This window comes from Mobula hypostoma, chromosome 6 (genome assembly GCF_963921235.1).
Source record: "Mobula hypostoma chromosome 6, sMobHyp1.1, whole genome shotgun sequence".
In the NCBI taxonomy this organism is placed as follows: Eukaryota; Metazoa; Chordata; class Chondrichthyes; order Myliobatiformes; family Myliobatidae; genus Mobula; species Mobula hypostoma.
This window is the reverse complement of record NC_086102.1, coordinates 113,146,702-113,159,762: the sequence shown is the minus strand read 5'-3', so window position 1 is coordinate 113,159,762 and position 13,061 is coordinate 113,146,702. Positions and strand designations below refer to the sequence as shown.

At 44.1% G+C, this 13,061-nt stretch overlaps 1 protein-coding gene across 1 annotated transcript in view; it reads left to right on the top strand.

Annotated features, from left to right (window-relative positions):
- smarcal1 (SWI/SNF related, matrix associated, actin dependent regulator of chromatin, subfamily a-like 1) overlaps window positions 1–13,061 on the top strand; it is a 50,785-nt gene that overhangs the window by 14,494 nt on the left and 23,230 nt on the right. The window contains exons 4-9 of the mRNA XM_063051490.1: window positions 1,997–2,047; window positions 5,401–5,584; window positions 6,725–6,875; window positions 9,667–9,828; window positions 10,786–10,851; window positions 12,192–12,332. Of these exons, the coding sequence (XP_062907560.1) occupies window positions 1,997–2,047; window positions 5,401–5,584; window positions 6,725–6,875; window positions 9,667–9,828; window positions 10,786–10,851; window positions 12,192–12,332 (755 nt within the window). The remainder of the gene's footprint in view (window positions 1–1,996; window positions 2,048–5,400; window positions 5,585–6,724; window positions 6,876–9,666; window positions 9,829–10,785; window positions 10,852–12,191; window positions 12,333–13,061) is intronic.

Here is a 13,061-nt window from a genome sequence, read left to right as displayed (position 1 = left end):
GGCTTTAATTCCTTTCGCTAGATGGGACTGATGATAAAGGGGATAGGAGTCAGTCAGAGTTCCTGTGGGATGTGGGAGATCAGGGGCATTTCCCGTCATTTTCGCTGGGCTGGTGTGCAGGAAATGCGTTCAGTTATAGCTCTTGGTGACCATACAGAGCAGTTGGAGCTTGGGTTGGATTTGCTACGGAGCACCTGCAATGCAGAAAATGTCGGTGCTTTCAGTGAGTTAGTCGCACCACAGACACAGGAAGGAAGAGCAGTAAGTATGGGCAGGCAATTCATGAGTCCCCTGTGGCCCCCTCTCAAACGGGTATAGCATGTTGGATACTGTCAGGGGAACAGTCTCACAGTCAAAATGGCAGTGGCTGGTAAGGTTGTAGTACCACGGCTGGCTTTGATGCACAGCGGAGGATGGAGGAGCATAGACAAGCATTAGTGGTGGGAGATTTGTCAGTAAAGGGAAGAGACAGGTACTTCTGCAGACTCTGGAATGATTCAGAATCAGATTTAATGTCTCTGGCATGTGTCATAAAATTTGTTGTTTTGCAGCAGCAGTGTATAGGAATGCATAATAGGATAGAAAATAAATGACGGCAAGAAATTAAAAGAAATAGTGAGGTAGTGTTCATTTGTCCATTCACAAATCTGACGGCGGAGGGGAAGAAGCTGTTCCTGAAACATTGTGTGTGTGTGTTTTCAAGCTCCTGTACCCCCTTGATTGTAGTAATAAGGAGAGAGCATGTCTAGTGTCACACACAAAGTGCTGGGGGAACTCAATGGGCCAGGCAACATTTATGGAAAAAAGTACAGTCGATGTCCTGCCGAAGGGTCTCAGCCTGAAACATCGACTGTACTGTTTTCCATTGATGCTGCCTGGCCTGCTGAGTTACCCTAGCATTTTGTGTGTGTTGCCTAGATTTCCAGCGTCTGCAGAATTTCTCTTGTTTGTGATATCCAGTGTCATGTGGATCCTTAATGAATGATGCCACCTTTTTGAGGCATCACCTTTTGAAGGTGTCCTGAATGCAGGAGAGGCTAGTGCCCATGATGGAGCTGGCTGAGTTTACAACTTTCTGAAGTCTTTTTCCCATTCTGTGCAGTGGCCTAGTGGTGATTCAGCCAGTTCGAGTGTTCTCCACGGTACATCTGTAGAAATTTGCAAGCGTCTTTGGTGGCATACTAAGTCTCCTCAAGCTCCTAATGAAATACAGCTACTGTCATGCCTTCTTTGTAATTGCATCAATATGTTAAGCCCAAAATAGACCTTCAGATATGTTGACACCCAGGAACTTGAAACGACTCGCCCTTTCCACTGCTGATCCCTTGAGAACTGATGTGTGTGTTCCTTCATCTTTCCCCTCCTGAAGTCCACAATCAATTCCTTGGTCTTACTGACCTTGAATGCAAGATTGTTGTTGCAACAGCACTCAACCAGCTGATCCATCTGACTCCTTTATACCTTCTCGTCAGCATCTGAAATTCTGCCACCAGTAGTTCTCATCTCTAGTGCCAGTGTCAGGAATGTCTCCGTCAGGGTACTGAACTTTCAGGAAGGTGGAGAGGTGATCAACGGGAGTTGTAGTACAGATTGATACAAGGAGGGATGAGGTCCTGGAGTAGGGGAGGTTGAGGTGCTGACATCGAAGTATACAGTGGAATGTGTTTGCATCAAATTAAATCTGTGAAGGTTGTGCGGGGTAGTCCGTAAATGTCACTGTGCTTCTGCTGCCAACGTAAAATACACACACCAGAGTCCTGGTGGAGGGTTTCGGCCCAAAACATCGACTCTTTCTTCATTTCCATAGGTGCTGTCTGATCTGCTAAGTTCCTCCAGTTTCCACAGAATCTCTTCTGTTTATGATAAGGACACAACTGTTCATTTTAGATTAGTTTATTTTTAATCTTCCTTTCTCTCTGCATTGTCGTGGTCCTGAAGGTTATTCTTAAGCTCATTCTGAATTGGGCTGATATCAATCAATTTTATTGGATTGTAGATATGAAAACGAGAAGGTGGAGTTTCCTCCTGGAGGATTACAGAGTGCTGGGTGAGTACCACATGTAGACCTGTATTCCACTTTACCCATCCTTGCATCTCTAATACCTCCTCCCTTCCCTAGGGTCCCCTCCCTTCCCCTCCTTGATGTCCATTGTATTCTTCTCAGCTAATCCCCTGTACCTTGTAGATAGTGAAGAGGACAATGGATGAGGTGCTTGTCAGAACATGGAGTATCTGAGTTGTGGATGTGAATGCCCAGCCGGGGTGCTGATAGTTCTTCAGCAAGTTCACACAGTTGTAAAGCATAGAAATAAGCTCTTCCACCCACCAAATCTTTCCATTTGCAATGCCTATCCCATTTGTCTGCATTAATTCCATATCCCTCTATGCTTTGCTGATGCAAGTACCTGTCCAGCTGCTACTTAAATGTTGTTACTGTTCCAGATTCCATGGCTGCCTCTGGCAGCTCATTCCAGATAAAAGCTAGTTTTAAACCTCTTCCCTCTTACTTTAAACCAATGCCCTCTGGCCTTGGGCATCCCTACCATGGGAAATGGACTCTGGCTGTATCTCTTTCTATGTCTCTCAGAATTTTTATTTGCCTTGAGCACATCGTCTGGATTTCAACATTCTAGAGAAATTTGGACGTGTACATGGATGGGAGGAGGTTGGAGGGCTGTGGTCCAGATGCAGGTCAATGGGACTAAGCAGATGAATAGTTCAGCACGGATTAGATGGGTGAAAGAGCCTGTTTCTGTGTATGGCTCTATGACTCTCGCCCTCCTTCGCTATAGAGCACATTCCCAACCTGGAGTCCACAGACCCCCTGCTTAATGGTGTTGATCTATGGCATAAATAAGGTTGAGGACCAGTCCTATCCAATCCAGTTAACGTCCTTCTGAATCTCGTCTCATTTGCTTCAGTTCAATCGTATCCTTCCTGTAATGTGGTGACCAGAACTGCACACAGTTCTGCAAGCCTAACCAACACTCTGCACAACTGTCACATGAAGTCCCAACTCTTACACTCATTGCTTTGGCTAACGAAGGCAAGCATGCCTTACAGTCTCCTCACCACCCTAACTAATATTTTCAGGGAAAATATTAGACAGGCGAAGTTCAAGTACTTGTACTTTGCTCTGTTCACAATACTCTCCAGGGTCCAGTCATCCGCTGTGTACTGGCGTGTGACATGTATCCGCTCAGTGACCACTTGATCAGGTACCGGAGTGGAATCTGTTGAGGTCTTCTGCTGCTGTAGCCCATCCACTTCAAGGTTTGATGTCGAGTGTGTTCAGACATGCTCTTCTGCACACCACTGTTGTAACGTGTGGTTATTAGACTTGCTGTCACCTTCCTGTCAGCTTGAACCAATCTCCTCTGACCTTATTAACAAGGCATTTTTGCCCACAGAACTGCTGCTTATTGAATGTTTTTATTTTTTGCACCATCCTCTGTAAACTCTAGAGACTGCTGAGCGTGAAAATCCCAGGAGATCAGCAGTTTCTGAGACACTCAAACTACCCTGTTTGACACCAACAATCACTTCACAGTCAAAGTCTCTTGGATAACTCTCTAATTTCTGGCATTTGGTCTGAACAATATCTGATCCTGTTGACCGTGTCTGCATGCTTTTATGCATTGAGTTGCTGCCGGATGACTGGCTGCTTAGATATTTATATTAACAAGCAGGTGTACCTAATAAAGAGGCCACTGAGGGTGTGAGTGAAAATGTAGGGGGGTGGATGAGCGAGCCTGCGGATGACACCGAGACTGGTGGAGTTGCAGATAGTGGAAAGGACTATCAAAGAATACAGTGGGTTATAAAATAGCTTCGAATGTGGGCAGAGAATGGAAGATAGAGCTTAATCTGGGCAAGTGTGAGGAGTTGTACTTTTGGGAGGTCAAATGAAAGGGGAAAGTATACAGTTAAAGGCAGACCTATTAATATCATGAGGTCCAGTCCATAGTTCACTGAAAGAGACTACCCAAGTGGATAAAGTGGGAAAGGTTACGTATGGCTTGCTTGCCTTCATTGAGGTTGAGTACAGGAGTAAGGAAGTCCTGCTGCAGCTATAGAAAGCTTTAGTAAGACTGCACTCGGAGTATTGCATGTGGTTCTGTTCATCCCGTAGTAGGAAGGATGTGTAGATTGAAAAGGGTGCAGAAGAGGTTTGCCTGGATTAGAGAATATGAGTTATAAGGAAAGGATGGACAAACTTGGGTTTCTTTCCCTAGAATGACAGCAGCAGAGGGGAGACATGATAGAGGTGTTTTTTTTTAACATTTTGAGAGGCAATAGTTAGGGTAGACAGTCAGAATCTTTTCCCCAGGGTAGAAATGTCAAACACCAGAGAATATGCTTTTAAGGTTAGTGTGGAGAGGTGGGGGGGGGGCAGTGTTTAAAGGTGCTGTGAGGGGCACACTATTTATACACAGAGTGGTAGGTGCTCTGGAATAGGTTACCCTGAGTAATGGTGGAATCAGGAGTCTGATGGAGTTTAAGAGGCTTTCAGGTAGATTTATGACTGAAGGGAATGGAGGGATATGGACCAATCACAGGATGAGGACATAACCTCCTAAATTTTATACTCCATGGCCTAATGATAGAGGCCAGTAAACCAAAATGTGCCTTCACCTTTCTGTCACCTGAAACATCACTTCCAGGGAACCACGTCTACCATCTCTCAAAACAAAACTCATAAAAGCCTCTTGGTCAGCTCCAAGGATAGGAAACCTCAGAGGGACATGGGCTGAACGTAGGCAAATTGAAATGGCTTAGATGGGAATCTTTGGTGCGGTCTGTTTGGCTGAAAGTCCTGTATCCATGTTGTATAACTCTTGGAACTCTGCACAACAGGAAATGTTATCGATATTGTGCATAAAATAGCTCGTTTTACTAACTAACTAAATGTAATTAAAGTACAAGTAGTTAATGTAATTTAATGTAGTTTATGTATGTTGGTTTAATTAAATGTTAATGTAATAACTACATAACTAGTATGTAGTTTTTCTAGCAATTACAGCAGTGGCTACACTTCATCTTGTCTTTTGTATGTGAAGTAACAAACAATCTGCTAGAGGAGCTCAGTGGGGCTTGAGCATCATCTGTGTGTGGGGGAGAGGAATTGTTGATGTTTCAGGTTGAAACCATGCATCATTTCTTCCCCCCTCAGATGTTCCTCGACCCAAGTGAGTTCTACCAGCAGATTGTTGCTCCAGATTCTGTGCCGCAGTTTACCATGTGAAGTGCTTTGAAATGTCCAGAGGTTCTGAAACGTTCTGCTTTATTAATTCAGCACAACTAGATGGACCAAAGGGCCTATTTCTGTGTTGTAGTGCACTGTGATTCTTTGACTGTGTGCATCTGAATGTTTTCTTGACAGTTTGCTTTGCTTTCCAGTTGAGGAACTGTCGAAGATCTCCACTGTGCAGGTGGAGCCTCTGCCCCGTGGCATTCTGGAGGTATTCTTGACCCAGTTTGAAAAGACCTGCCCAGAGCCTTCGTCCATCCCAGAGGCTGATCTCTCTCATGTCGATTCCAAATTGGTTCAGAGCCTAATGCCTTTCCAGAGGGATGGAGTGAAGTAGGTCTTAATCTTCAGTTGATGTGGATTCAGTCAAAGGGAAGCAATAGACAGGATCTGAGTGGGATGGGTGGGATGAGTGATTGAGTAAAAATTAATCTTCAGTAGACCCTTGAAAAAGGATGAAGGAGGGGAAAGGGGAGGTAAAGTGTTCCTGGGAGAATAACCTACTGGGTGACAGTGCAGCTGTGGGAAGAAAAGCCATTGCTAGTGATTCTTTAACTGACCCTGACCCCAGATGGTGGTTGGAATGTGGAATACACTGAATCTCCAATACACAGGATGCTGTGGAATTGCTGTAAATATGGGTACTTATTTATTTCTTTACAGTGCTGTGCAAAAGTCTTGGGCACGGATATATAGCTAGCGTTTCCTAAGACTTTTGCACAGTACTGATCAACTAAATGTTAAGCAAAAACTTAAGACTCACAGGTATTGATGTTTCAAGGGCAGGCAGTATCTATGACAAAAAGTACATTTTACATTTTAAGCTGACACTTAAAGGGTTTTGGCCCAAATTTACAATGACAAATTTACTAACTTGGAATCTGGGAGAAAACTGGAGCACCTGGAGGAAACCCACATGGTTATGGGGAGAACGTACAAACTCCTTACAGAATTGAACTCTGAACTCTGGCACCCCGAGCTGTAATTGTGTCACACTAACTGCTACGCTACTGTTGTACGTTAGTGTAGATAGGGTCTGTTTCTACGCCTTGTGATGACTCTGACCCTAGAAGATGGTTAGAATGTGGAATTCACTGCTTGAGATACTTTAATCTCCAACACAGTGAGTGCAGTGGACCTTGTTGGAGTCGATTGGGTCTGTTTCTACACTCTGACTCTGACCCCAGAGGGTGTTTGGATTGTGGAATTCACTGCTTGAGTTACCTTAATCACCACCACGCAGAATGCTGCAGGTTATGATGGTGTGATGGGGCCTTTTTCTGTACCGTGTGACTCTGAGTCTTTGTCCATTTGAGTCCTGACTCAGGGAGAGTGTCAGAAGCCGGGGTGGCTGTTGCCAGTCAGAAAGCCAAACGGGTTCATCCATAGTCTTACGGTCTTGTATGTGGTTATCTTCTCATAATTCCACGGGCTTTCCTGGCATTTTGTGTTTGGTCCTTTATGTCTTGACAGTTTTGCGATTTCTCGAGAGGGTCGTTTGCTGCTCGCTGATGACATGGGGCTTGGAAAAACCCTGCAGGCGATCTGCATTGCTGCAGTTTATCGTAAAGAGTGGCCAGTGCTTGTGGTGGCTCCATCTTCAGTACGATTCACCTGGGCACAGGTACGTGCCATTCTTCAGGCATTTCACCACTCCACATGTCACTTTTCCTTAAAATTAGTCCAAGGCTCACAATATGATGTCTCAGAGAGTGAGAAGGGAAAAGAATCAACAAAAATCTAGTCTGTGCTGAACTGTTACTCCGGGTAGTCCCATCAATCCACAGCTGCTTCATATCCCTCCATACCTCTCCCAACTATGTTCTTATCCAATTTTCTCTAAATGTTGAATTCAAACATGCATCCACCACTTCTGCTTATTCTACACTCTCACCATCCTCTGAGTGATGAAGTTCCCCATGTTCCCCTTAAACGTTTCAGCTTTCATCTTTAACCTGTGACCTCTAGACCTTAAGACATAGGAGCAGAATTAAGCCATTTGGCCCATCGAGTCTGCTCTGCCATTTCATCATGGCTGATTTATTATCCCTCTCAACCCCATTCTTCTGCCTTCTCCCTATAACTTTTAAAGCACTGACTAATCAAGAACCTATCACCTCCGCTTTAAATATACCCAGTGACCTGGCCTCCACAGCCGTCTGTGGCAATGAATTCCACAGATTCACCACCAATTGGCTAAATAAATTCCTGCTCAATTATGTTCTTAATGGACACCCCTCTACTCTGAGGCCATGCCCTCTAGTCCTAGACTCACCCACTATAGGAGGCATCCTCTCCGCATCCTTTCTATCTATGCCTTTCAAAGTTTGATGGGTTTCAGTGAGATTCCCCCTCATTCTTCTAAACTCCAGCGAGTACAAGCCCAGAGCCATCAAACACTCTTCATATGTTAATCCTTTTTTCCCCAGAATCATTCTTGTGAACCTCCTCCTGGACCCTCTCCAATGCCAGCATGTATTTTCTTAGATAAAGGGCCCTAAACTCCTCACAGTATCTGTGTGGTCTGACCAATGTCTTATACATAAAGCCTCAGCATTGCATCCTTGCTTTTATATTCTAGTCCTCTCAAAATAAATGCTAACATTGCATTTGCCTTCCTTACCACCAATTCAACCTGCAAGTTAACCTTTAGGGAATCCTACATGAAAGCTCCCAAGTCCCTTTACACCTCTGATATTTGTATTTTCTCCCCATTCAGAAAATAATCTGTCTTTATTCCTTCTACCAAAATGCATGACCATACACTTCCCTACTCTGTATTCTATCTGCCACTTCTTTGCCCATGCCCCCAATCTGTTTAAGTCCTTCTGCAGATTCCCTGCTTCACCAACATTACCTTCCCCTCCACCTATCTTTGTATCAGATCCTTTCTCCCTGTGGCTATAAGACTCTACAATTCCTCCTCCTCAAGTATATAAGTATATGGTTTCATTGCACATCTGTATTTTGCACTATTACTTTTTAATGCACATTTTGTATTTTTTGTACCTCAATGTTTTGTATCATTTTGTATCTTAAGGTATATATTTCTGACTGAGCAACCTTGCAATAATGATTTCCTTCGGGATAAATGAAGTTTTCTTATCATCCATAAACTTGGCCACAAATCCATCAATTCTGTCATCCAAATCATTGATATATAACATAAAAACAAGCAATCCCAACACTGACCCCTGTGAAACACCACTCATCACTGGCAGCCAACCAGAAAAAACCTCCTTTATTCCCAGTCTTTTGCCCCCTGCCAGTGAGCCATGCTAGTATTTTTCCTGTAATCCCACGGGCTCTTTTCATAAGTAGCCACATATGCTACAGGGCACCCAGCTGGTGTTGGGTCAGGCGCAGCACCTGGCATTTGGTCAAAGGCCTTCTGAAAATCCAAGTAAACAATGTTCACTGACTCTGCTTTGACTATCTTGTCTCTTCTTTCCTCGGGGAATTTCAGCAGGTTTGCATTGCAAGATTGAAGGAAACCATGTTGGCTTTGGTCTGTTTAATCATGTGCCTTCAAGTACCCCGAAACCTCATCCTTAATAATTGGCTCTAACATCTTCCAAACCACTGTAGTCAGGCTAACTGCCCTATAATTTCCTTTCTTCTTTCTATCTATCTATCTATCTACCTCCCTCCCTCAAACTCAATGAAAAAACAGCCCGCTTGCACTTACCTATTTGTACCCCTCACATCTATACCGCCTTTATCGAATCTGCCCTCATACTCTTACGCTGCAGGGAATAAAGTCATAACCCATTCAATCTTTTCCCTTAACTCATGTACTCAATCCCCTGCAATATCCTCGTAAATTTTCTCTGTAGTCTTCCAATCTTGTTGATATCCTTGCTGTAGGTGGGTGACCGCACACAATGCTCTAAATTTGGCCCCACCATTGCCTTGTACAACATCCCAACTCCTGCATTCAATACTGATTTATGAAGGCCAATGTGACAAAAGCTTTCTTTAAGACCCCATCTGCTTGTGATGCCACGTTCAAGGAATTATGGATCAGTATTCCCAGATACCTCTTCTACTGCGCTCCTCAGTGACCTATGCTGGTTTGTCCTTCCAAAGTGCAGCACATCACACTTGTCTGCATTAAATTCCATCTGCCATTTTCAACCCATTTTTCTACGTGGTCCAGATCCTGCTTTGAGCTGTGATAGTCCTCCTCGCTGTCCACTACATCCCCAATCTTGTCTTGTGATTTGCAGGGGATTCCTGGGTATGTCATCTTGTAGCAGTGGATCCCTGAGGTCAGGGCTCTGGGCTTGTTGGTGTGTGAATGCCTTGCTGCGGACTGAATTTTGGGTTAATATCGTGTTCATGTTGAAGGCTGCAAGTATCTGATCCAAGTGCAGTATGTGGACTGGGTGATGAGCATTATTATCATTTGGTAGGCTTTCAGCCATTGGCTGCCCTCCGTGGATGCTGACACCATCAACGTGGTGATGACAGGCAAAGATGGCCTCTCCTCTTCCAACATCAACATCATCAGCCATGACCTGCTCGCCAAATTCAGCAAGCAGCTGAAGGAGAGACAGTTTCAGGTCATCATTGTGGTAGGTGCATTTAGTTGTTCTCCACTATTTACTCTGGTATCGGGTCAGGCACGGCACCTGGCATGTGTTCTGTGCAAACTGGAGACTCGTCCTGACCCTGAATCTCGCAACATCTACTGTGAGAATTGTGGAGTACACAATCTCGCCAATGTTGGCATAGTGTGATCCTACACAGTAAATTCCCTACAGTGTGATTCATGTAGGAGGAGGTCACTCAGCACATCTTGTTTTCACTGGTGCTGGTATCTCTTGAGTATGTCTCAATGCATTAGCTAAAGTAAGAGCTCTCCAATTAGTCTCTGTCATAAGAGCTTAAATATACCAGAAGCAAGAGTGGATCATTTGGATATTCCAATCTGCTCCACTATTCAGCTGTCTTCTACTTTAGCACCACTTTCCTGCACAAATCTATGCCCTGATTCCTTTAGTGTGTATGTTGCAACAACTGGATAGTGGTTGAAAAGTCAATGAGGTTCTAACAATAATGAAGAAATAGCTAGATGGATGTTTGAATTGTCAGACCATAGAAGACTACAGGATTTGATGGCCCACTGTGTCTGTGGTAACCAAAGGTCCTGTTTCTGTGCTGTGTGATTCTGATTCTAAGTCTTTCTCTTTTCTCAGATTTCCAATATGCAGGTTTTGATTTTCATTTCATATGCAGACCACGTTAAATTTACTGAGGCTGTGTCCCAACTTGCTGCTTCTGAAGAAGGAGCAATATTCCTTATTGAAATAACCCAACTTTACAAAATTTGAGGGTTAGCCCTTTTCTTTCCTACTATCTGTCTTGCGCGAAGAATCTGCAGTTTGAATTTGACTGATTTTCTGTCTGAGCACCACACACAATACTGGAGGAACTCAGCAGATCGGACAGCATCTATGGAAACAAATAAAGAGTTAACATTTCAGGCCAGGACCCTTCTTCAGGTCATGATTTTCTATTTTGTCTTTTAGGATGAGTCTCATTTTCTGAAGAACATGAAGACTGCACGATGCAAAGCTGCCCTTCCTCTTCTCCAGGTATTTTCCCAACCTTCCCATCCACTGGGAACTGATTCCCTTCTCCAAAGATCCCTGGCTTTCCCATTTGATCTTGTCGAGCCTTCCACCACTACTACTACTACGTCCCCTCCCTATGTCTTGTCCATACTGCATCAACTGCTGCCTCTGGGCTATAAATGTGCAGGAGCAATGTGTGATTAAGTGCCTTGCTCAAGGACACAACATGCTGCCTCAGCTGAGGCTCGAACTCACAACCTTCAGATCACTAGTCCAACGCCTTAACCACTTGGCCATGTAGTTGTGATCATTAATGGGGTTTGTTTAAATTTGTTTTATATTTAAAATTACAAATAAATGATGCACTGTTGATGTTGCGGTGGGCTTTTGCATTGAGGATAGCTGCTTCTGTATGAGCCTTGGACTTCATGAGACACAGGTGGTGAGAAGTTGAAACAAACCTCCGAGGTTTCAGCTTCCCAATATAACCTCCATCTCCCGAGGTTGTAAGGGGAAAGGGAATCTATTGTTAATAAAATCAGATGAGATTTATCAGTATTGGGTTTTAACCTCACTTTGCAACTTAAAAGTCTAATGTGTATCAACATGCAGCTCCAGACCAGACAGTACTCACTAAGCTTTGTTTGTATATCAGCCAGGTGTTCAGTGGAGACCTTTTTCTTTTCTATGTAGTGGTGCCATTTACTACTTCAAGGTGCAGAGTGTGTGTTTTAAATAATAACACTCTCCAGGCCTCTTTGTGCTCATACACATTCACTGAGGGCAGGGGAAACGAGGCTTTGTTCAGTTCATCTGACTGAACACGAGACCCAAGTCCTTGATCTGTTTTAGAGCTATGCAGGATGGAAATGGGCTCTCTGACGCAGTGGATACGCTCTGACCACCAAGCTCCATTTTATTCCCTCAGTGAGAATGTTGGAAGAATAAAGATTGGGATTAAAGTAGGAGTAGTATAAATAAAGCTGGTTAACAGAGGGCATGGAGACAGGGAGCCTGTCTCCATGCTGTACCATCTGAGTCACGTTCCCATCAGATTAACCTAAATGTGCTATGCATGAGGCTGTTTACAGCATCCAGTTAACTTGTGTTTGGGATGTGGAAAGAAACCAGAGCACTCCGCACTGTATGAGCAGAGTGCGCTGTCAAAGGGAGAATGTGCAAAGTCTTCACAGCCAGTATTGGGATCAGGGTCAAACCCAGATCTCAGGAGGTGTGAGGCAGGAGATCTGTGAGCTGCACCACTGTGCCGCCCCTCGTTCCCTTTAACTTCCCTCGCGTCCTTCGCACAGGAGCGTTGCTTCCTGTACATTCCCATTGATATCTTTACTTCTCTTTCACAGGCTGCAAGGAGGCTGGTGCTGTTGTCTGGGACACCAGCACTGTCGAGACCCGCGGAGCTGTACAGCCAAGTCACTGCCATCCGTCCCTCCCTCTTCCCCAGCTTCCACCAATACGGAATGCGTTACTGTGCCGCCAAGCAGGTGAGGGAGAGGTTGGATCAGTTTGTGATAATAAAAGAAACAAGATGTCTGTGTGGCTGCCCTAGACTTCCATTCAGTAAGATGATGGCTGATCTTCCCTGTACTGAAACCATAATCCTGTAATTCCCTTAAAATCAGCCATCTTCTGACTCAGTCATTTCTTCTCAGTGAAAGGTCACTGCTTATTGGGAGACTGTAGATTCCAGATGCTACAGCCAGGGGCAACATTACCCCTGTATCAATTATCTTTCAGTTTCTTATTTAGAGATACAGCAGGGTAACAGGCCCTTTTGGCTGCGTCACCTAATTGCATCTATGTCTTTGGAAAATGGAATCTCCTTAACATTACATGACTAAAATGTAGCTTCTCCACCTAGTGATCTAGAAAATCATCTCTCATACACTTTGTGAATTTATCCGCCATACCATACCTGCTCATTCCCTTTGCCCAGTCTACGTTCAGATTAAAGCCTCCCATGGTTAACATATTGCATTTGCTGTGTGCTTTCTAATTTACACAATACTCTGCATCTGCAGTGATCAGATACCTTCATATAACTCCCACTATGTTTTTCATATGCTATTTCTTAACCCCACCCAAACTGGTTCTGTTACCTGATTTTTGAACTGAGACTTTTTGATGTTTATCCTCCTGTTTCACATCAAAGTGTCCTGCTTCTTCCATTTTGCATCTTATGAATCCTGAAATACTTAATTTCACCTGCAAAT